The following is a 25,859-nucleotide window of genomic DNA, read 5'->3' on the forward strand; positions in this document are numbered from 1 at the left end:
AGTAACCACACATATATAGGACGCGTAACTGTAAGTGTATCTGTATGTACCCATGTGTAAAACTGACAGGCAGTTTCATAAGTTTTATATGGAAACTTAAATTTCCAACCACTCTCCTTGCCATTTTGGGATGTTCTTCATGTTTCACTGTTGCAGTCATTACACTTGGGTTATCCTGCTGGTAGGCTACCCTCAGTCGGCCTGAATTCCAAAGTCTTGGTCCGGCGTCGGTTGCTGTCACCTCTTCCCTGACGTCAGTGTGCCAGGGGTATAAAATATGCAGCCAACGCCATTTTCTTCAGTCTTTCTTGCCGTGCAGTGCCCGAAGCAGAAGTAGTTCGCAAGTGCCGGTCGACTGACTCCTGAGATTTTTGTGTTCAATTTCAGATCCGAAGTTTCATTAAATGCTAAGTACCCCGTTGAGGAAACCTTTTTTCTTGCTCCAGACCGATGTCAGAAAAAGTTAATAACTGTATTTCTTGTGGGAAGCAAATACCTCATAAGGACTTTCATTCTTACTGTATTCCTTGCCTAGGCCCTGACCAGACATTGCTAGTTGTCGGTTTTGTGCTAGATTTAACCAACGCACTATTAAGCGTCTGTACGATTTTGCATTTCACTATTTTGGCAGAAGATTTAATTACACAATGCCATCGGATAGCCATCTGACTACCGGAATTCACAAGAAACGCAAAGAAAAAGAAAAGGACAGGCATCCGAGGTCCAAAACCGACGATGAGGCTTCCTCTAAGCCAGTCTCCGGTTCTCAGCGAGGCGCCTTCACAGCCCCTGACGCCCGCTACTTTAGACCCGCAGGCCGCTACAGACTCCCACGTGGAGTTGACTAAGCTGCTGGAAGCACAAGGTATTGGACCTTTGGAGACTGTTCCCTCAGATGGGTCCGGAGCCGCTGAGCAGGCATCGGCTTCTGAGGGTGTTTTCAGACCTACTCAATTATACATTAAAACGACTCCAGCTACTAAGACAAAGACTAAAGCACCTTTAAAGACAAAGAAACAAGTACAACAGCCTCATGGACAGGCCTCCATGCCCAAAAAACAGATGCTCAAAATGGCCGAAGACTTAATTACTTTGATCAGGGGTTCCCATCCCCCTCCTGATAAAAGGCCTAGGCAAGAGACAGAATATGAATCTTCAGATCAGGTTTCCATTTCATCTGATTCCTCTTCTGATCAGGAATACTCTCCTCCTCCCTATGAGGATTCTGATGCTGAAGAATCTATCCCTTCAGCCTCTCCTTCTGAGGATTACTCTTTTGGGGAAACCTTGCATACCATGAAGGGAGCATTTCCACTGGGAGAGCCAAGATTATTCAGAATCTAAGAAAAGGCTCAGAGACTTCCTTTTACTCCCACAACACAGGCCCCTAGCTATTCCACCTGTGTGGCACATTGTAGATTATGTATTTTCAGAGTCCAGTCTGACCCCTGACTCCTTAACTCCAGCTCCTGTTAAGCCGGACAGGTTCTACAGGGTTCCTGACTCTCATAAATTCCTTTTCAAAAACCCTGCTGCTGACCCAGAACCTATCTCTCAGGGTCCCAAAGGGGTCAAGGCTTCCACTGCAAAAAACCCTACCCCCTCTAACAGGGATTCTAGGGCATTGGACAGATGGGGGAAAAAGATTTACACTTCTGCTACCTTGGCTATAAAGGCTTTAAATTGTCAGTTTCATATGCTCAAATATCAGCAATATATTATGTCACTGCTTAAACAGAAAATGTTGATAAATTCTGAATGTGCAGAAAACAAAGAAATGCAGGATTTATTGCATGCAGCTGAGCAAGTTGGAAAGCATACTTTGCAATGTGATTTTGATTCTTTGGAGGCCTCCTGCAGGGCCGCTGTAACGGGTTCTGTCATCAGGAGGCATGCTTGGTTAAAAGAACAAAATCTGCCTGACCATGTCAAAGCAAAATTATTAGATGCTCCATTAATGATACCTTGTTTGGTGTTAAAGCAGAAGAGGTGTTAAAGAAAATGGAGGATAAAGCTAAATCTATGCAAACGGTTAAGGATTTCTTACAGGTACAACCTCCAAGATTTAGCAGACACTGACCTACAAAGAACTGGTCCTTTCCAGTGTCAGACAGACCACAAAGGGGCAGATACAGATGCCCAAGAGGCAGATCCCAGCCCCAAGGTTCGTACAGGTCTAAACAATGGGGTGCATCTACCTCCAAAAGTGGAGAAGACAAATCACAGCCATACAGGAAACAGTCCCAATGACTTCCCCCTGCCTGCACCAAGCACTTATCTTCTGGCAGCACCTTTAGGGGGAAAACTAGCACTTTTTTCTCAAAATTGGCACGTACTAACCCAGGACAAATGAGTCCTAGACATAGTGTCACAAGGCTACAAGTTTCACTTCCATACCCTGCCAAGGACAAACAGCAGGCCAGACCTGCCAAAACATCAATGGGCAGAGGCACAAAAATAAGTCTTATCCCTCATGGACATGAGGGCCATTCAACAAGTACCAGAGCAAGAGCAGGGACAAGGATTTTATTCAAGACTGTTCTTGGTACCAAGAAAGGACAAGTCCTTGAGACCAATACTGGACCTATCTATTCTAAACACATATCTGGATATACCAAAATTCAGAATGTTGACTCTACAGCAGCTTCTACCCATGCTGGGCAAGAAGGCTTGGCTTATGACTTTAGACCTAAAAGAGGCATACCTGCATGTCCCAATCAGACAAAAATGCAAAAGATACCTCAGAATCAAAGCTGGCTCAATGCTCTACCAATTCTCTGCACTGCCCTTTGACTTATCTACTGCGCCCAGGGTCTTCACAAAGTGCCTGGCACCAGTAATTGCATTCTGCAGACAAAGAGGAATACAAATATATCCTTACTTGGACGACTGCCTCATTCAAACGGAGAACAAGGACATTCTACTACAGCATCTGGCGTTTGTAGAGAGATTTCTAACAAGCCTAGTGTACACAGTCACCGAAAAGAAATAAAAACTAGTACCCTCTCAAGAGATAATATTCCTGGGTGCAAGCTTAAATACAACTGCCCAGATGGCTTATCTCACACCAGACAAACAAAGGCAACTGACTACATATTTCAAACTGTTGGCAACAAAGGCCCAGTTATCTGCAAGAAAAATTCTGCAGGCTTTGGGCTTCATGGCATCCTGCGTTCTACTAATTCCATATGCAATACTGCATATGAGGAAACTTCAGTGGTACCTAAAAAGTGTTTGGGCTCAACATTGCCACAGCCTGGAAACAATAATTACCCTCATTCCCTGCCTGAAGCAGGAGCTTCGATGGTGGGCGAAGGCTTGTCACCAGAACAAGGGACAGCCATTCACTTTACCCCCAGCCAGGCAAACATTAACAACGGATGCATCAGATTATGCCTGAGGGGCCCACATGGCAGGAAGATGTATTCAAGGCACATAGTCCTCAAACCAAATGCATCTGCATATCAATCAAAAAGAAATGCTAGCTGTCCAGAATGCCCTGACAGCCTTCAAGGACCTGCTTCATCCGGGACAACTACTGATAAAGACAGACAACACCACGGTCATGTGGTATATAAACAAGCAGGGAGGCACTCATTCTTACCCCCTTTGCAGACGAGCCATGACTTTGTGGGACACAGCATTGACTTACCAAGTACATCTGCAGGCACAATTCCTGCCAGGAAAGATAAATACTCTGGCAGATTTAACTAAGCAGAAACCTCATGGATCCCCACGAGTGGAAATTGGATCCACAAGTCTTCAGCATGATAACAAGGAAATGAGGGTGCCTGGATATAGATCTATTTGCCTCTCCTCACAACTACCAAGTAAAAATATTCTGCACAAGGACGTATCACAGACAAGCATGGAAAGTGGACGCCTTATCTTTCAGCTGGAAAAACTTGGCAGTATATGCCTTTCCTCCACTGCCTCTCCTCCCCAAGGTACTCCTAAAGGTCAGACAAGAGAGGCCAAAGATGATACTGATTGCCCCAGACTGGCCCCACCAGTACTGGTATCCAGTCCTAAAGAACTTTGTCTCAATGCCCGGCTTGGACCTTGCCTCAAATACCTCATCTACTGTCCCAACAAAACAATCAGATCCTGCACAGCCAACTCAAGACCTTAAATCTGGCAGCATGGCGGATAATGTAGTCATACAAAACGCACCTCTCACTAAAGCTGTGATGGATGTCATTTTGGAGGCCAGAAGGCCTAGTACCAGAAAATCGTATGCTGGAAAATGGAAGAGGTTCTGTGCCTGGAACCAGGCACAAGGAATTGACACAGCTGTACAAAATATTCCTCAGATTTTGCAATACTTAACTGAGATGCTGGACAAAGGCCTATCCTTTTCATCAATTAAAATTTATGCCTCTGCCATTTCGGCTCATTACAATACAGGGCCACCAATCTTTTCTCATCCCTTGTTAAGGCATTACCTCAGAGGAGCCAAAAACTTAAGGCCTCCAAGGAGATCACCAGTACCTGCATGGGACCTCAATTATGTTTTGGAAAAACTCACCCTGCCTCCTTTTGAGCCAGCCGCTACAGCTGATGTAAATTTTTTATCTTGGAAAACAGCTCTGCTCCTAGCAATAACCTCTGCAAGACGAGTCTCGGAGCTACAGGCACTCATGGCTCTGGAACCTTTTATCATTTTTTATCCAGACAGGGTTTCTCTGAGGACAAACCCCACATTTATGCCTGAGGTAGTGTCCAGTGTGGCCCTTAACCAAACTATTTATCTGCCTACTTTTTATCCAAATCCACAGAATAAGGGGGAGAGAATTCTGCATTCTTTGGACATACACAGACAGCTACGCTTCTACTTGAACAGAACCATAGTTTTCAGAAAGACTGAGCAACTGCTAGTGGCATATGCTGCGGGATCACAAGGAAAGGCTATCTCTAAGCAGACTATTTCAAAGTGGATAGGCCACTGCATTCGTTTCTGCTATTCACAACATGGCAAGCCAGTGCCTAAGGGCATTAGGCCACATTCAACCAGAGCAGCAGCCACTTCAGCAGCCTTCCTCAGGGGAGTACCAATCAAAGACATTTTAGAGGCTGCTACCTGGAGTTCAGTGCACACCTTTACAAAGCACTATAATTTACCACTCTACTCTAAATCCAGGGCAGGCTTTGCCACTGCAGTTTTGCAGGGCCTCATAGCCACTCCTAATGCTATTTAGCTCCAGCCTCCCAACCATAGCTTTGGGATTCAACCCAAGTGTAATGATTGCAACAGTGAAACACGAAGAACACAGTACAGTTGTCTATACTTAAATGTAGATGTTCGAGTGTATTCACTGTTGCAGTCCAGGTTACCCACCCACCATCCCCCTTATCTTTGCTGGAACTTATCTGCCCTTCTCTAATCTATACAACCTATGTGGTGTATTTGCTTGTAGATGAAGGTATATTATATATTTTGGTGCATGCATGTTTTATTGGCATATTTTAGCCTACCCTTTTGGGAGCACCTGACATCTGGGGCAAGAAAAATTGAAGAAAATCGTGTCAGCTGCATCTTTTATACCCGTGGCGCACTGACATCAGGGAAGAGGTGACAGCAACCGACGCCGGACCTAGACTTTAGAATTCAGGCCGACTGAGGGTAGCCTGCCGGCAGGATAACCCAAGTATAATGACTGCAACAGTGAATACACTCGAACATCTACTTTTATAGTAAGTGCACACAACTGTACTTTTCTGCTATGTCTAGACTGGTCCGCAAATGGTAGTCCTGTTTGCTAACTGAAGGTAAATGCTTTGTAAATACCATCCTAGAGAAGTGAAAGAAATTGAGTGATTGGTGTTCACACACCCAGAGATGGAGGGACAAGGCAGGCAGAAGATGTCAGTGCATAGTGAGGGACAAAGAAACCATGAACAGAGATATAATTCTGTGCATCAGTTTAATGTAAGTTGCTGTCTCTATTCAGTTTTCCTAGCACCCTTTTTTCATGAAAGAGTAGTGGCATGAATTACTGTTTCTAGGGGAACTAATGTGATACTCCTCCAGTACCTGTGTTGGTAGGGGAAAAGGCACTGACTTTTGCCTCATGACAGACTGACCTTGAGGAGACCCCAGAGCTGGCTGACCTTTAAGTTGTAATGAAGTGTTTGCTGTATTAATAAGTCAACATTCTGTTAAATATGATTAACTGTTTTTTTTTTTTTAAATAAATACTAATATAACTTTTTTTTCTATTTGCTTGCCTTGTAGGTAACATTTACCAGGTGTTTATATGCACAACTACTGCAGCAGAGATTCTCACCAGACAGACACAGTGGTTATGTGCTGCCTTCTCCATCCCAAAACCATTATAAAGCACATGACCTGGGCATGAAGCTGGTAAACATATTTTTTCTCATTTTATCTTTTGTTATATCGTTTCCTCTTTCCTACTTTATTAGTTTGTCGCTCAGATATTAAGGATTCCTAAGGATTCAAGCACCACATCTCCCAGCAGAGTCTTCCCTTGTGACATTTATGCACAAAATCTCAGAAAATGCTGGTTTGCTTGCTTCTGGTACAGCCAAACGTGATTAACCATAACTGCTTTGCAGTGTTTTGAGGACTTTACCCATCACCAATATTTTGTGACCATGGAGTTAGTTTATGTAAGTTCAGGAGATGTGGTGGGCTTTCCTGTGCAAAAATCAGTTATCACTTATTTTGAGCTGTACTATCAATTGAATACAGTGGGCAGCTTTTAAGATTATAGGAGCAACTACTTGTTCTACAAGAGATTCTCTTATGATATCTTAGTGTCCAGCAGATGGCAACTTAGATATTATGGACCAGAAGTGACCACCTGAGTGGCGGTCTCTTAGTAAGGTGTGGCTGAATTTACATCAGGATTTTTCTTCATCAAGAAACATAGCTGAATTTGACAAAACCTTACACTGGTGCCTCGTACAGAAGAATTGCTCTTAGGGCTCTTTCTGGTAGCAGCAATGTTGAAACTTACTGTTGCCCATCAGTTTGTGCCTCTACAACAAGCTACATTTTTATTTGATTGATACTTTTAATTAACAAAGGTGGTGTACTGAGTTAGAAAATAATATGGATTGGAAGCAGATGTCTGTGTAAGCATCATACCAATTTTGCAAAATGAATGTATTCGGCAAAGAGTTCTCCATAGATTCCCATATAAGGAGCATGCTTAGTGTCAGTTTGATTGAATTCCCTTTCAGGGAAATAGTAATGTTGAGCTCCTGTTAAATGGGTGAAGCTCTGTTTGTCCTAGAATGTAGTCATCCACATGTAATGTAGGTTTGACTAAATTAATTTTTGAAAAGTTGAGGGGACTATAAAGTATGCATATAACTATAAGAGATTTGATGCCCCTAAACTGCGTTCGGAATATCCAGTGAGTGGTCTGATATCCAGTATTCACTATACAGTGTGACATAAAGCATAATGAAGTTAGCTGTATGCTGTTGGGTCTCCATCTTCATTTACACCATTCTGAACACTAGATGTTAAAAGTCATGCCCTATATTGTCCATACCTTAGCATGCATTGTGGTAGTGTGTTGTGTAGTTTATTGGCTTGGCTTTGTATTAGATTTATGTGTGCATATTGCTTTGTTTTATGATACCTACTAACAGCTCATAGTTCTATCAGTTCTAACTATTCACATTTCTTTACACCAGGCCTATGGCTTTGAGATCCTGTGTTCCAAGTTTACCACACCTTTGGAATCAAAGAACCCTATAACAAAGGATACTTTGTGGAATGGCTTTCTGATGAATTTGAAGAAAAGTGATTATTTCAAGGTAAGGCTATATTTTGTACAGTAGACTCTAAAAGTAGTAGATTGACTTATTTAATTAGCTCTTTGGTAGTCTTCTTTTCCAGCATACTTGCATAACACCATTCTGCTTTATGAATCTTTCTTTCCATCTTTTTATATCTCTCACTGTCTTTTTGCATAACATCAGTTTGATTTTTTTCCCTATGATATTAATACTTTACTCTTAAATTTCCTGAATTTAATACTGGTCCTCCTTTATTTTTAAGGATCATGCCTGCATCACAGCAGTATGCGTGTGTGTGTGTTTTTTTTAATAAAACCTTTACTGAATTATCATTTAAGACATAGGCAAACTTAGATACATATAAAAGAAAACAAGCCATATTAACATGTTCTCAGTTACAAACATTATACATCACATTTGCTCTTTTGTATAACTATCATTAATCCAACATTATGTAAATTGCTCAATTTGTGCCTTCCCACAAACCTCATTCCTCCAAAACATTATTCTGCATATATTGTTCCCACAGGTTCCATGTGTTTCTAGGTAATGTGTTCCTACCCTTTTCTAAAGATCTCACTTCCAGTTCTTTTATCTCTGTTACATTATGTTGTATTCAGTACTTCAAGTACAGTTGGTTTAGACTTTGATTTCCATTTTCTAGTAATTGCTTTCTGGCGGCCGTCAGAATTAAACTTAACAAGGCCTTACTATGTGTAGGCAATTTAGATCTTGTGTTTAAGCTCAGAAGAATCATTTTCTTAGTTACACCAATTTGTTCACCCAATATTTCTAACATGATACTCTGTAAGGAATTTGTAAAGTCTCTAACTCATTATACTCCCAAAACATATGTTCCAGGTTACCGGTTTCTTCTCCATCACACCTCCAACATTTGACACCTTCCTGAGGAAAAACTCTTTGGACTCTGCTTGGAGTATAAAAATACCTATGCAGGGGCTTTCCAAGATGGCTGCACACTGATCAACAGCTTAGTTTCAGCTCTCCTAGTGTGGAAAAAAAATGAAACACAAGGGCCAGGAACACTGTCATTTTTAGTAAATTCAGTTACTGGGTGGTAAATATACTGCCTGGATATCATTAGAGAAGAAAATCAATCAGAAAAGATGAAGAGAAAATGCAGACTATGAAGAATCCTGCAGCTGTTCAGCAAAAAGCAGTTCAAGCTGTAACTTTAATACGGGACATGGTTTCCAGTAATCTAGAGCAACAGATAAGCCAGGTGTGCTCAGAGCTGATTAAATCAAACACTGAAGGAATATATCAACTTAAATAATTAAAGGCTGGAAAAAATGGAAGAAGCTTTAAAGAGATATTCAGATGAGCTGATAAAACTGCAGAAATCAGATGTTGAACTGAAGAAAAGACTGGCTGAGTATAAGACAGTTCAAGAAGAGATGTTTAAAAAATGGCAGAATTGGAGGACAGAGCATGTTTCACTTACACCAGAGAAACAAAAGGTGCAGGCTATATTAATTTTATGAAGACACAAACAACTGGACTGATATTCCACAGCAGGAACTTTTAATTGAAAGGACACACCATGTGTTTGCTTCAAATATGGCCACGAGAAAGCAGCCATGACCTGTATTAGTAAAGATGCAAACCTGCAGAAAGAGTTGATCCTGACAAAACTGTGGCAAAAGGGAAAAACTGTTAAAAGCCAGAGACAGTAGAGTGTGGAAAATGTTTAATCACTCTACACTAAACAGAAGAGTAGTTGAACTGAAGAACTGAGAGTACTTTGGAATTGAACTGGAATGTGGAGCTGAGAGGAAGAGATGAACAGGAAGAAGACCAGCATAATGGTAATTAATGAATAAATGTGAGACTGCAATGCATCATTTACATTTGTAAAATATGGCTGTATCAGAAAAAAATGGACTTTAAATTTGTGAGGTACTGAAGAGAATTTGCCTCACTTAATGTCATTAATGTTTGGAAGGACACTGAGGGAAGGGGAAGAAAGAGAAAAGTAACTAAATAAAACAGTTTCTGTTCTTAACAGTATTTCTATGAAACTGTTCAGAATATGAATTGAATGTTTTATAGTAAAGAATATTTAGTTGTTCTTGTATGTGATAAAGTTACTAAAGTAAACAGATGCCCTTTTGTTTTCTTTCTTTCTTCTTTTTTAATATTAAAAGTATAGTAATTGCAGTGCAAAAAGAGAGAGAGAGAGAAGAAGAAGAAAGGCCAGATAGAAGAATGTTTACATTAATAGGCTGTAATTTTGGGTTGCTGAGGTTGGGGATGGGGTGCAAAACTACACAGACCATAATATATGCAGAGCTGGCATGTTTTCTCTTACTTTTGCATAGGTGAATGGCTTAAAGCCCTTTGCTTAACTCATTAACCTCAAGTACCTTCTCATGGTGCCTCTGTGCTTAACACCGAGTGTGCCATGAGAAGATAGCAATTGCAAGCTGTTACCCCCAAGTGCCTTCCACAAGCGTGAGTAACTCTATTGCAGATTTGTAGCTGACCTTAATGTAAAACATGCTGAAATCGTAACTGAACTTGTAATTTATCTTGTGCAGTTACAATTCAGCATGATTTTACATTAAGGTCACATTAAACTTTTACTCGAAAATACCCTTCCAAGGTAGTTGATAAAGCAAGTGGTGGCAGCCAATCGGATTCTTGCAATCCAAGCCAGCACTTGCGTCACACCTCCATCCCCAACATTATTTTCTTTTAGTTTTTCCAAATAAATAGAGGGTCCAGCAGCAGGTATTTATTTTCCTTCTGCAAATATTTGGAGATTTTACCTGCTACTGGATCCCTCTGTTTTATGTGGGCACTCACACGTTCCACAGATGACAGAGCTGTAAAGAGTTTCCCAGTTCAGCTTACAATGAGTTCCCCGGTTCAACATACAAGGATTAGTGCATTTGCAATTACTGCATGGTAATGACTGCTTGAAGATAGACAATTAGTGTAAAGTAGTGGCATTCTTCTAGTTTTCTGTTAATAGCAGTACTTCATAACACTGTCTAAATGTTCATGTGGTGTAGCTCTCAACTGTTAACCTTAGGATGAGTAGGCTTGTCCACTTTGTGTTCTGTATGAATGGTTCTGCAAATAACCACATTCTGATATTTTCCACCTGTTTTGTTGCACTGAAACAGATAAAACAAAAAAATTTAGCTGTAGAGTATTCACTTATCGGTCTGGTAACTCGGCATGGTAAAAATAACTGTCAGTCATTAGTGGACTGGTGATCTGATGTGGCGACCTCTAACCGGGTCTATTTTATATAGTTTGTTGAGCAGGAACCACAGGATGTTATAGTAATGGTTAAAATTTTTTAATATAAAATTTTAAATATGTTTTGTGGTTAGAGTGCTGAGTTATCACTATATAAAATGTTTGACTTAAAATTTTGTGTACACAGAAGCTTTGTCTTTAACAAACCATGGCTCAACCAGACAGTCTCTTAACATTAACCGGAAGGCAGTGCCATGTGTCCATATTACATTGCAGTCATTTGCCACTTGTTAAGATGATACACTGTCATGTTCTTATACTCTTCATCCCTATTTACATCTGCTACCTATATGCCTCCTTGAAAATTAACAAACATTTTTTCTGCATTCATATGCATATCAATGCGATATTTTAGAAGAAGCGCATAACAGATGACACAAAGGCTGCCAGAAAAGATCCAGCACAGGAATTGGTCGTTTAAAAGTGCTGACCAAAGACCTGTACACAAAATGAATTTAACCAAGAAAACGGCACAGAAGCAGCAGACGAATAAAACAAGCTGTTTGTAAAGTGCAAGAAAACGGCACAGGAACGGCAGATGAATAAAACAAGGTGTTTGCAAAGTGCATTCACTTGCTTTATTCGTCTGCCCCTCCTTTGCCGTTTTCTTGGTTGAAGAAGTTTGTTTTTCTTGTGTGTCCAAAATGAATTTACCCAGATAGTTATCTTGGTTCCGAGGCAATTGTGTGTCTTAGCCACTGACAGCTTCCTAGAAATGCATTGTGATGAACTCAGCACACTCGGCGCTAGCAGGTTCATTTGTGCCGTGACATCTGCATGTTCAAAGGTTGAAAACACCCTGCAGTAGTAAGACTTCTAATTGCTAGGTTATTTCAGGATGAAGTAACTGTGGATTTCCTTTACCTTATCCATGAGCTTCAACCCTTTAGCAATGATATTTGTCTTAGGTTGATGAGCTAAAATAAAAATGTCTAATCATCATTTTCATCAATATTGCCAGGTTTTGATTTATTTCCTTGGGACAACTCCAAAGTCTGTACAGCAGAAAAATATTTTCTTTATTTTTCTCTATCTCTATGTCTCTCCATCTTATACACTGTCAGTCTGTGTTATCCCAGTTTGTTGTATGATAATGGAGAACTCTGATTTTTCTATTGACATCGAAATAAAACAACACGCAGCATTTTTTTTTCAGGGCACTTTAGTTCTGTCATTTTTTTCTGGCAGTGCGAGATGTGTTACATCTGGTGGTGCTGCGGTAGCATTGTCGCCTCACAGTAAGATGCTGTCCGGTTCGATTCTTAGCTAGAGCGTTTTCTGCATGGAGACATGCGTGAATGGGCGTACCTTCGTTGAAGGTTGTGCGTCAGGGCTGGCAACTCGGCACGTAAAAATCAGCTGCCAATCATTAGCAGACTGGAGTTCCGCTGAGGCAACCCCTAACCGGGAAAATCCGAAAGACGCAACAACAACTTGGTTTCCTATGCTGCTCCATGGTGACTGCAGTGTATGTGGTAAGACAGTGGTTGCTTAGTTATAAAAGTGACATTTATAAGTAAAATGTTCTTATGTATGAACCGTATTATAACAGGGTTATTTTTCTTTCAGTTTTAGAGCATAACCAGCATGCTACATGCATTACAATAGTTTTCTGCTAACAGAATTACCAGTATCCATTTGCTTTAGTTGTTTCATTTAAATAATTTTCTAGCTTAATTGTACAAGGAATGTAGTAAATTCAGTGCCAAGATTAAAGTATAATTTATCAGTAATATAGCAATAACCCTATGTGTTGTCTACCTTTAAAGCACTGTAGGCTTGAAAGTGACAAGGCAACTCATACACCTAGCACTGGAAGCATGGAGCAGAAAACAAACAGCACCATACAGTTAGCTTTATTCATTTAGGCTGATGGTAGTAAACAGAAATGAGACTTGAGATTGTTGGCGGTGAAATTTAATGACTTGAGACTTGAGATTGTTGAAGATGCCATTTAACAGGAATTTTAACCAAAGCTTGTGTCACAAATTCTAAGCATTTACCTAAGTATTGTCTTATCTATATAAAAAATCTACAAATGTGAGAATAGTGACAATCTAGATTTCATTTTTACTATTACAGTCTGCATATGATTATAACATTTTTCTGACTCTCACAATGTTGGAAATATATATTATATTTGCATGCTTTACAATGATATATGAAATGTCAATTTCCTATTAATGAAATGCTAAAATACATTCAGTTAAATGTACATTGTTGAATATCTTAAAGTATAAAGGTGAAGCACTACAAAAATTACGGTGATGTGATGTATAGTTAGAAATCACCAATGGGAAAAATTATGATGTTTGATGCATAACATTGTCAAGGGTTGTTCAGGAAAAAAGGTTACTGTCAGGATTAGCAATCACCATGCAGTGGCACTCATTGGGGGTGGGCAGTTACGTTATCGATTACTAGCTACCTTTTCCTCTGTTTCATTTTATTTATTTACTTAGTTGGTAAGGTAGACATGACTGAGCATGCATCCAGCTGTTTATGTAGGGTATTTGACCATTATTGTGAGGTATGTTTTTAAACATTTAATATATACTGATTTGTATTGGGCTGTTCTGTGTGCCCGAGGTTCTGAGTTATGGTCTTTGGCTTGTTATGCTCTTCATCCACAAGTGAGCATGGAATAAATAATGGTTGTTTTATATCTATATATATATATATATATATATATATATATATATATCTATATCTATATATATATATATATATCTATCTATATATAGCTATCTATATATATATATATATATATATATATATATATATATATATATGGTTCCCCTTCACAAATTTGAACGGCCACAATCTCGAAAGTCATATGGTCGAGACCATATGCTCGAAATTGTGGAAGCTCAACTGTGTGAATGGGGAATGGCATACAGCGCAGAATGAGAGATTTCCCTTTCTGTGCTATAGTGCAATCTCGAAGTTGGAATAAATAAGTAGCGGGGAGTGTGGGAGGTGCAGAGGGGCTTGCCCCCCTGCAGAAAAACTTTGTTGTGTCACGTTTTTCTGTTTTTCAGCCTCCCTTCACGAAGTCGAGCTTCAGAAATTGCTTTGGCCATATGCATTTTGAGTTTCTGAACGAAGGGGAACCACAAATATATATATATATATGTATATATATATATATATATATATATATATGTGTGTGTGTATATATATATATATATATATATATATATATATAGATAGATATATATATAGATATATATATATATATATAGACATCTAGCTATCTGTCTCTCAATATAGATAGATTCAAATTTCTCATTGTTTTATTCTAGGACTTATTTTTATTACTAATGCTTGGTTTAAAAGTATATTCTGCTGAGGAATTAATTCAGTTTTTTTGTATAATAATTATTGCATCTGCCAGTCATGAGTTAGGGAAAGCAAGTGTATTTTTTCTTTAATCCTATTTGCCATAATAAAGCCTTTGCTACCAAAGTGTGTGTTTTACCCATGTGCCAATATTTTATCTGCATACTGTCTCAGCAAATATTTTTTTTTTTAGAATTCTAATATCTAAATGTATATTGTTAGCCAAACTATTCTGTCACACTGAAGTAATAATAATATATTTGAACTGTAGTCCATTTTTTTATGCAAAATGATTGCTGCATTCAGCTAGGACTGCCCTCACTCAGTGTAGTGCATCTGGGGAACACTGATACAGTGACTAAATGCCAAAGCTTGCAGAGAGATCATATAGCATCCTCACCAAGCTGTAGCTACATATGGCATTGAACAGTAACCAGACTCTCCACTGTGGTGCCTCCCAGGTGATTGGATATTTTCCCCCTCTTTTGGCCTGCATATCCCTAATGGACAAAAGCAGCGTATAAATGCTTGACCACCCTAGCCTGAAACTTGCATCATTTTATTTAACAGGTCGCTTGGGGGAATGCTTCATTTTGGTGGTTGCACATACTCGCAAATGTTACTGAAGGGTCGTTTATTGAAAACGCTCATTTGTGGTGATTGTGCATAACATTTTACTGAAGGGGTTCGCTTGGGTGGATGTTTCACTCTGGTGCATGTGTATACCCGCATGTACTAATGAAGATGTTGCTTGGGGATATAATTCATTGGTGTATCAGAGGAGTGCTTCTGTATATGTGGTCTCACTGCTAAGTGTGCATTGGGCAAAATAGTTTATTGTGTTGTTTCGGTGATTGTGCATACACAGCAAACAACTGATGGAGTTACTGGGGAAAATAATTCATTATTTTGTCATGGAAAAGCTTTTGCATAAATGGAAATTCAATTTGGCCATTTTTTTGTCCTGGCAGCTGCCTGTGTTACACTGATTCACTGGCTTACTGTAATTCGTACCATGGTGCCATGACCTGTTTTCTGAGCTGATCTATTTGTTAGAGTCATTGTGGTACAAATATGGTATATAAAGCTCAGGCTTCAGAGATGATTATGATAAAGTTTTTTTTTTTTTTATGGGTCCAGCTTTCAAGTGTATACTTGAATTAACTGGGAACAAATGACAGACTGTGAAGGCATCTCTTGTGCACAGCCCTCTTCAGGTCACCACACAGATTTTCTATTGGTGTTAGATCTGGGCTGTGGCAGGGCCATTCCAAAACTTTCATTTTCTTCGAGTGAAGCCATGATTTTGTGATTTGGATGTATGCTTGGGGTCACTGTCGTGGTGAAAGCTGAAATTCCTCTTCATCTTGAGCTTTCGTGCAGACGCCTGAAGGTTTTGGGACAAAAGTGACTGGTATTTGGAACTGTTCATAATTCCCACCACGTTGAGTAAATCCCCATTTCCAGCTGAAGAAAAGCAACCCCAAAGCATGATACTGCCACCACTTCACCGTGGGGATGGTGTTCTTTTGGTGATGTAAACTGTTATTTTTGTGCCAAACGTCCATTTCGGAATTGTGGCCAAAAAGTTCAACCTTGGTCTCATCAGACCATAACACATTTTCCCACATGCTTCAGACAAAAGATTGTGCAGAGGTTGCTTGGGTGAATGTCTCAGGGTGGTGCATTTGTATACCTGGGCATACTAATGATGTTCCTTGGGGAAATACTTCTCAGGTTAACAATACTAACACTTTAAACATGTCCCTGGTTGTGTTCAAATGTTGGAATGATGGATAATAGGAACAGTGCTGATCAATATATCCAGACATTCTGAACGTATATTCTGATTTAGTCTTTCTATGGAATAATGTCTGGGTGGTATGAGAGGCTTGGTATTTTATTGCTGATTGTTGGCATTGCTCAACCAGATATTTTGTACAATATGTCTGCATTTTTTACTTATGTGTCTTATTGTCACCAGAGGAATGGTTAGGTGAGATATCATGAATTGCTACTGTTTGGACTAATTCGTAGATGGATGGACCAGATAACTTATTAGCCATTTCTGCTTGTAATTCTCTTTCTGATTATACTCAGTAGTTGCCTGAGTGAGGTAAAGGTTATTACTTGTTGACTACTACCAGCATGCAGCTACCATATATTTTGGGCATTTCTCCTGACTTTGTCAGTCATGTGTGGAAATTAAGTGGGAGGAATGGCTCAGTAATATCTAAGTGTTATACTATTTTAACTTAATTATTCAGGTCATCTCCTAAAAGATGATAAGGAGTCTGTGTTACATAACAGCTGCACAAGGTAATATAATAGGTATAATGAATGCCTACGCAACAGATTATGTGCAGCAGTTATCACCTCTGTCTGAGCCTGCATAACTTTGCACTAATGAAATACAGGTCATTATCACGTTAACAGTAGGTGCAGTTACAATATAGCACTGAGTCATTATCACTTTTCAGGTAAAACTCTCAGCAACTGACACTGTTATTCACATAAGTAGAAATTGTTATCACATTGATGAATGCACAAACCAGATTGTGTTTTTTATTTGCTTGGAGTCTTTGCAACCCACCCCCTCATTCTCCATCAACAACCTACCCTCCAAAACCCGTGTACGTGCGTGCATATATATATATATATATATATATATGTGTATATATATATGTGTATATATATATATATATATATATATATATATATATGTATATATATATATATATATCTATATATGTATGTATATATATATATATATATATATGTGTGTGTGTGTGTGTGTGTGTGTACATACTGTACTTGCACATATTTACATATACACAAGCACGCGTGGTACCCAAAGCAGAAGCAGTTCGCAAGTGCCGGTCGGCCGACTCCTGAAATTTTCGTTTTCGAGTTTCAGAACCAAAGTCTTCAAACTAAAGTTAAGTACCCCGTTGAGGAAACTCTTTCTTGCTCCTTACCAATGTCAGTAAAAGTTAATAATTGCGTTACTTGTGGGAAGCAAATACCTAATAAGGATTTTCATTTGTACTGTATTCCTTGCCTAGGCCCTGATCACAACGTGCCTTGCTGTCGATTTTGTGCTAAATTTAACCAACGCACTATTAAGCGTCGGTATATTTTTGCTTCTAAATATTTTGGTTCAAGATTTAACTACCCTGAAATGTCGTCGGTTAGCAATCCGGCTACCAGAATTCACAAAAAACGCAAGGAAAAAGACAGAGACTGACCATCGAGGTCCAAAACCAACGACGAAGCTTCTCCTAAGCCAGTCGCCAGTTTGCCGGTACTCAGTGAGGCGCTTTCGCAGCCCCTGATACCCGCTACTTTTGAGTCGCAGGCCTTTACTTAGACCCATTCAGAGTCCGGTATGCTGCGAGATTCGCAAAGTATTGAACCCACGGATGTCTCTCCCTTAGATGGGTCTGGAGCCGCTGAGTAGGCACCGGCTTCTGAGGGTGTTTTCAGGTCTCAACATTTTTATATTAAACCGATGCCATCAACAAAAACAAGGTCAAAAACGACTTCTATGTCTAAAAAACTGACGTACGAGCCATGTGCTCCTGCCCTATGCCTACAAAATAAATGATCAAAATGGCTGAGGATTTAATTACCTTGATCAGGGGTTCCCAACCCCCCCCCCCCCGCTAAGAGGCCTAGGTCAAGCACTGATTATGAATCTTCAGATTGGGTTTCTATTTCTTCTGATTCCTCTTCCGATCAGGAATTTTCTATTCCACATTATGAGGATTGTGATGCAGGGGAATCCTTCCCATCTGCATCTCCTCCTGAGGATTACTCTTTTGGAGAGACTTTGCATACTTTAAGGGAACATTTTCACTGGGAGAGTCAGGACTTCTCCGAATCAAAAAAGAGGCTTAGGGATTTCCTCCTTCTTCCTCAGCGTAGGCCTTTGGCAATTCTTCCTGTATTAGACATTGTTGATGATGTGTTCTCGGAATCAAGCATGGCTCCTGATTCCCTGCCTCCAGCTGCTAGTAAGCCAGACAGATATTACAGGGTTCCTGACTCTCACAAATTTCTTTTTAAAAATCCTGCTGCTGATCCTGAGACTATTTCTCAGGGTCCCAAGGGTGCTAAGGCTTCTACAGCCAAAAATCCTACCCCTTCTGATAGAGATTCCAGGCCGCTGGATAGATGGGGTAAGAAGGTTTATACGTCTGCAACCTTGGCATTCAGGGCTTTAAACTGCCAGTTTCATATGCTTAAATATCAACAGCATGTTATGGGCTTACTGAAACAGAAAACTATGTTAATTTCTGATTGTGTGGAAAATAGAGTTACAGGATTTATTGCATTCAGCAGAACAGGTTGAAAAGCATACTTTGCAATGTGGTTTTGATTCCTTGGAGGCCTCTTGCAGGGCCGCCATAACTGGATCTGTGATAAGAAGGCATGACTGGCTCAAGAAGCAAATACTGCCTGATCATGTTAAAGCTAAATTGTTGGATGCCTGTTTATAGCATGATAGAAAATGGAAGACAAAGCTAAATCTATGCAAACTGTAAAAGATTTCTTGCAAGTGCAGCCACCCAGGTTCAGTAGCCATTGGCCTACTAAGAATTGGTCCTTTCCTGTGTTCAACAGTGCCACTCAGGGCAAACCCAGGCGCTCAAAAGGCACCAGATATCAATTGCAGGGATCTTACAGGTCAAAGCAATGTGGTGCCTCCACCTCCAAATCTGGAGGTGGTAAAGCACAACCCTACAGTAAGTAGTCTCAATGACCTTCCTCTGCCATCTCCAAGCACTTATCTTTTGGTAACCCCCTTAGGGGAAAAACTAGCACTTTATGTTCAAAATTGGCGATTAATTACCCAGGACAAGTGGGTATTAAACATAGTATCACAGGGGTACAGATTTCATTTCCATACTTTGCCAGTTCCAAACGGATGACCAGATCTGCCACAAAACCAGTGGGCAGAGGTTCAGAAACAAGTAATTTCCCTCATGGTTATGGGGGCTATTCAGCTGGTACCAGAAAAGGAAAAAGGACAAGGATTTTATTTAAGACTTTTCCTGGTACCCAGAAAAGACAAATCATGGCATCCAATACTGGATTTATCGATTCTGAACACGTTCCTGGACATTCCAAAATTCAAAATGCTGACTTTATAACAGCTACTGCCTATGCTAGGCAAGAATACCTGGTTGGTAACTCTAGACTTAAGAGACATACCTGCATATCCCAATAAGTGAATCTTGCAGAAGATACCTCCACTTCAAAGCAGTTTTTTTGCATTACCAATTCTCTGCACTGCCCTTTGGCTTATCTACTGCACCCAGGGTCTTTACAAAGTGCCTGGCACCAGTAATTGCATTCTGCAGACAAAGAAACATTCAAATTTATCCTTATCTGTACGATTGTCTCATTCAGGCAGAGGACAAGGACACTCTTCTTCAACATCCGGCATTTGTAAAAAGGCTTCTAGCATGCCTAGGGTACACCATAAACGAAAAGAAATCACAACTGGTACCCTCTCAAATAATTACATTCCTGATTGCAAGCTTGAATACAACTGCCCAGATGGCTTACCTCACGCCAGATAAACAAATGCAATTGACAATATACTGCAAACAAATGGCAACAAAAACCCAGTTATCTGCAAGACAAATTCTGCAGACTTTGAGGTTCATGGCATCCTGCATTCTACTAATTCCATATGCGAGACTGCATATGAGGAAACTTCAGTGGTACCTAAAAAGCTTATGGAGTCAACATTGTCACAGCCTGGAAACAATGATTCCTCTCATTCCCTGCCTACAACAGGAGTTTCTTTTGTGGGCAGAGACATGTCACCAAAACAAGGGACTGTCATTCACTCTACCTCTGCCACCCAAACCCTAACTACAAATGCATCAGACTATGCTTGGGGGGGCCCACCTGGCAGGTAGATGCATTCAGGGCAAATGGAGCCCAAACCAAATGCATCTACATATCAACCAGAAAGAAATGCTAGCTTTTCAGAATGCTCTGACAGCCTTCAAGGACTTACTTCATCCAGGACAACTACTGATAAAGGCGGACAACACCACAGTTATGTGGTACATAAACAAGCAGGGGAGGTACCCATTCCTACCCCCTTTGCAGACTAGCCATGGCCTTGTGGAACACAGCCTTGACTTACCAAATACATCTTCAAGCTCAATTCCTGCCAGGAAGGCAAAATACTCTGGCAGCAGGGGCGGCTCGTGGCATCGGACTGCCGGACTGCAGCCCCCTCAGCAAAAAAAAGAAAAAAGTACTTTTTTGTGTTTATTATTTTATTTTTTTTTGTTGTTGTAGTAGTTCTACTCCGAGTCGGACTCGTCTTTCAAGTTCCTGCTTCAGCGTCAGCGAATATGCGCATGCACACTTTGACCACCTTGGGTTGCGGCGGTTTTAAATAAAGATTTTTTTTTTTGTTTCTGCTGCAGCCCAGTGAGCAAATTAAGGCATCAGTGTGATGCCCAGCAGTCTATGCGGTTCCATAGAATTGGAAGGGGTTCGGACTGCGACGTCCGCAGGCACGTACTTGACGTGCTTGGGCTAAATGGCTGCTGATTGGTTGTTGCTCTCTTCCCGGGCTTTATGTGCTGGGAAAAGAGCGAGAATCAAACAATTTTGGTTGTGGACTGATTCGTGAGTCAATCACAGACACAGTAAAGTGAACAGTGAAGGATTTATCACTTACGGCGATTTGCCATTGGATTTCTATTTTTTTTTTTTTTTTTTTGGCGGCCTATATGTTGTCATCTAATAGCTGTTCTGAAGAAGAACTGAAGAAGTAGTAGAAGAAGTTAGAAGAACAGAGTGCAGAGAGTTTTCTTCTTGGTGGTATGTGTCAATTGTCATTGTTTATCTAGGAATTATTTCACATAAATACAAAACATGATTTCTCTGCTTTATGCATTAATATGTAGCAGTACTATATACATTTTAATTGCCATCAAAATAAAACATAAAAATGTTGACATCCTGCTTTCTCTTTATCTTTAAGCAAATGTGTACAGTAATCATAAATTCATAGGGGAAGTACTTTGGAGGGAAAACAAATAAAAGATTAAGATAATTCTTGCTGTAACACTAGTGGCAGTGTAATGACACTGTTTTGTACATAGTGGAAATGTATGCACGTAAGCAGTGGAGTTACTAAAAGGAACATTTGCTGGTTTTGCAGTTCACCTTGGCAACTGAGACAGGCTGTGCCGTATGTTACTGACAACTCTGGTTTATCTTCATTTACATATTTCTGGTGGGGGCATCTCCATTTAGATTAACTTAAGGTCGCTAGCTGCTACTATATATTTTCAGGGGGTTTTTTCCGTTTACTTTTGGAACTGTAATTTGTGTGTAGCCTGGTTCTATAACCCGTTTAAGACAATGTTGTCTGTTATGGTCCACGCTTATCTGAGGTACTGGCTGCCAGTAGCTGTGATGTTAGGTGCAGCACCTGTTTATCTACTGTCCTGGTTTATCTGGCGGGTTATTTCGACTTTTCTTCCAGCTCGTTTTTATCATCGTTTGGACGATCATTTATACATAATCTTCCAGAGCATGGTCCTATTTTTCTTTGAGAACTATACAGGAGTGGAGGTGATCATTTATGGAGAATTGCCAAGAAAGAAAGAAAGCATGATATATTTGTCAAACCATCAATGCACAGTTGATTGGATTATTGCAGACATGCTTGCAATCAGGCAGAATGCTCTTGGACATGGGCATTACGTTTTGAAAGATGGCCTGAAATGGCTTCCTCTCTACGGATGGTATTTTTCCCAGCATGGCGGAATTTATGTAAAATGAAGTGCCAAGTTTAATGAAGAAGCCATGAGAAACAAACTTATCACCCAGAGCAAAAATGGGGCTCCAGTGTACCTTGTGATTTTTCCAGAAGGAACCCGTTACAATCCTAAACGACCCCAAGTCATTGAAGCAAGTCGAGCATTTGCAAAGAAAGAAGGTCTTGCAGTTTTACAGCATGTATTAACACCTCGTGTAAAGGCAACTCATGTTGCCATTGACTCAATGAAGGATCATATAGATGCTATATATGATGTAACAGTAGCATATGAAGGAACAGTAGACAACAGAGGACAGAGAAAATTAGCACCATCCATGCTAGAATTTTTATGTAATGAGTGCCCAAAAGTGCACATTTACTTGGCGTGTTGATTTAAAGGATATTCCAAAAGAGCAGATGTTTTTGAGACGGTGGCTGCATGAACGCTTTGAAATCAAAGATAAGTTGTTAACTGAGTTCTACAGTGCAGAAGATAAGAACAAAAGAAACAGATTTCCCGGGGAAGGCCATGTATCCAAACTGAGTTTCAGGAAGACTTTACCATCTGTGCTTATTTTAGGTGGTTTGACTCTGTCAATGTTACTTACAGAAACAGGAAGAAAACTTTATGTAATTGTAAATACATGTATTTTTGGGACTTTAATAGGGTGTTTGTGGGTCAATATTAAACCATAAGGAAACATGTTTTCTGATCCCATTCCTAATCCGTCAGATACGCTAGTCCGTCCTCGAACAGCTGCACATAACACCAACTAGAACTTGATGAAGCTGTCTGAACTGTTTGGACAAGAACTACCACCTTTTACATTTTTACCAAGGATACAGCATAGCAGAGAAAGAAAAAGAAACAAAATTCTAAAAGGGTGTTTCTTTGCAGTGGACATTGGTAGCCACTAAGCAATGTTATTGCTCCCCAGAAGTGCCAGCTGCATTGCAGTTTTAAGGTAACACAAGGTTTGCAGCTTAAAGGTGGTATTTCATAGTCAAATGGTTTAGAAAGGTTATTCTAGCCCTTGCCAAAAGGATAAGTAGTGTGAACGTCTGGGCGAATGGCAAGAAATGAAAAACAAAGCCTTAAATAATGATTAATATCAGTAATAACATGTGGCTTAAGATAGCTGTGATTGATGTTGAGCAGCTGTGTAGAATCGCAGTTTTTTATGCTTATTTTAACTCTGAAGGGTAAATTGTTGTGTTATGTTGGATGTGCACTGTATTGGCTATAATCAACATCAACGTGCGATGTTTGCCAAAGATCTGTGGAAGCATTTGTTACATTTCCCTGCCCCTAAATGTATTAAATAACAAATTGCATTGTGTGTCAGGTAATTTTTTTTTATTGTTTTTGCTTATTTGGTTCTTCATTTGGTACTTAGTGCTGATGATGCCCCAGACTCAACAAGAAAATGTGCTAATGTTCATCTTTGCTGCATAAGCCATTGCAACATGAATACTTTCCTGAATATGATTATAAATTGTACTTGATAACTGATCTGGAGCATCAGTCATAGGTGTCCACAGTATGCTTATCTGTGCCAGAGTGGAATAAATACACGGATTGGGATGCGGCATGCACTTTATATTTTTGCCTCCAAATGCTGCTTAGGTTTGTTGGGATGTGGCATGCACTTTATATTTTTGCCTCCAAATGCTGCTTAGGTTTGTTCTGTGTATGGCTCTGTCCATATTTCTTGTTCTGAGGTTGAGAGGTATGACAAATGTGTCAGGGCCATCATAGTCAGCCAGAGACATTATAAATTGTGACAAACTTGTTGCACCCCTCTCCCCCATGTAGTGACTCTGGATGTGTCCAAGCAAGGCAAGGAGCAGTTATACAGTGTAAATGTGCAGAGTATCCCCCCATCCAAGGTAGACACAAGTGGTACTTTTATTCTGTCCTTGATTTTGCAGAATGTTCTGGTTTCTGTCATATTTTTATACTGTTGATTTATGCTTATTATTACTCAGAAAGTGCCTGTTGCTCTGCATTTAAGTAGCAATGCTTTAATGACCATCAGGTAAGCTTGTCTGAGATTGTAAGATGCAAGTAAGCTTTAATAAGCATACTGTTAAAGAATTGCCAACATTGAAAGCCTTTCTGTTGTTGTCATGCAGAGAATACTTATATAACTAGATAATGTATAATCCTTAGGTATTGAAATGTATATGACAGTATTTGTAATAAAGGAGAGGATTACATTATTTTAAGAAGCTCATTGTAGTCATCTTTGCAGGCTTTACTTGTAAACCAAACAGAATGCCAATCTATCATGTGTGGTCCATTACCTGTACAGTAATTCTTTAAGCAGTGTATCTTGAGCTTGTTTCTTTGTTTACTTTTCATTTTTTACTTTGATCATGTTTTCCCCATGAAACAAGTAGATAGTTGTCAGGCAGCAGGTCTTTTTAGGATAAGAAACATTTTTACAAGTGGGGGTATCACAGAGATTGCTACTTTCAGCATGTTACTTGGTACTTTAATAAAGCCGAATATAAATTGTAATTAGAACTGAAGTGCAAGGAGAAGTGGTTTGAGCTGAGTGCTGCTTGTTTTTCTTATACTTGATTTTGACTGGCATTCCAGTAATGTATTTAAAAAGTAATTTATTTTTTCATGCCTCACAACCTTTTTGTTTCCATTTAGGTATTAAGTAAGCTGTCATGTAGCTAATGCACTGAAATATTTTTTTTTTCTTCTACACTTCATTTTGTTTTGATTGGACTGTCATAATGATGGTTTGGCACCCAGGGCAGCGTATTTAATTAAAGTTACAGTTTTTGTGGTTTTGAGCAAAGCTCCTCCCCTTTCTAGTTGGCCACACCCATTCCCATTGACCCCACCCATTCGCCTGTTATCTGCAGCCCCTCTTTGATTTGAAGTCACCAGCCGCCACTGTCTGGCAGATCACCTAAGCAGAAATCTTATGGATCCACACAAATGGAAACTGGATCCACAAATCTTCAGCATGTTAACATAGAAATGGGGAAAGCCCAGACATAGATCTATTTGCCTCTCCCCAAAACTATCAGTTGGACAAATTCTGCACAAGAACTCATCACAAAAAAGCATGGAAAGTGGATGCTCTATCCTTCAGCTGGAAAAACCTTTGCCCCTCTGCCTCTACTCTCCAAGGTCTTACTAAAAGTCAGACAGGAAAAAACAAAAATGATTCTGATTGTTCCGGACTGGCCTCGCCAACACTGGTACCCGCTTCTAAGGAATATGTCACACCTTCCTCCGTGATACTTGCCTCAGACACCTCATCTATTGTCTCAGCAGAACTATCAAATTCTGCACACTCAGCTCCAAAATCTGAATCTTGCAGCACGGCTAATCAACTAATTATTCAAACCACATCTCTCAGTAAACCTGTGATGGATGTCATTTTGGAAGCCAGAAGGCCTAGCACTAGAAAATCTTATGCTGATAAATGGAAGAGATTCTGTGCTTGGAACCAAGCACAAGGAATAGACACAGCAAAGCCCAATGTTCCACAGATTTTACAATACTTAACTGAGATGCTTGACAAGAACCTATCTTTTTCTTCAAATAAAATCCATGCTTCTGCTATCTCGGCTCATTACAACACAGAGCCCCCCCCCCCTCTTTTCTCACCCACTGCTAAAA

The 25,859-nt window shown here is 39.9% G+C and overlaps 1 protein-coding gene and 1 pseudogene across 3 annotated transcripts in view; both read left to right on the top strand.

Moving 5' to 3' along the window:
• The window catches only part of ECD (ecdysoneless cell cycle regulator), a 984,622-nt gene that overhangs the window by 391,088 nt on the left and 567,675 nt on the right, over window positions 1-25,859 (top strand). For all 3 annotated transcript variants that reach the window (XM_044056092.1, XM_044056093.1, XM_044056094.1), the window contains 2 exons: window positions 6,236-6,364; window positions 7,672-7,794. In XM_044056092.1, coding sequence (XP_043912027.1) covers window positions 6,236-6,364; window positions 7,672-7,794 — 252 coding nt within the window. The remainder of the gene's footprint in view (window positions 1-6,235; window positions 6,365-7,671; window positions 7,795-25,859) is intronic.
• On the top strand, window positions 21,811-22,906 carry LOC122788993 (annotated as a pseudogene).

The sequence above is a fragment of the Protopterus annectens genome, chromosome 14.part0, assembly GCF_019279795.1.
Source record: "Protopterus annectens isolate FY-2018-M chromosome 14.part0, PAN1.0, whole genome shotgun sequence".
Classification (NCBI taxonomy): domain Eukaryota; kingdom Metazoa; phylum Chordata; order Ceratodontiformes; family Protopteridae; genus Protopterus; species Protopterus annectens.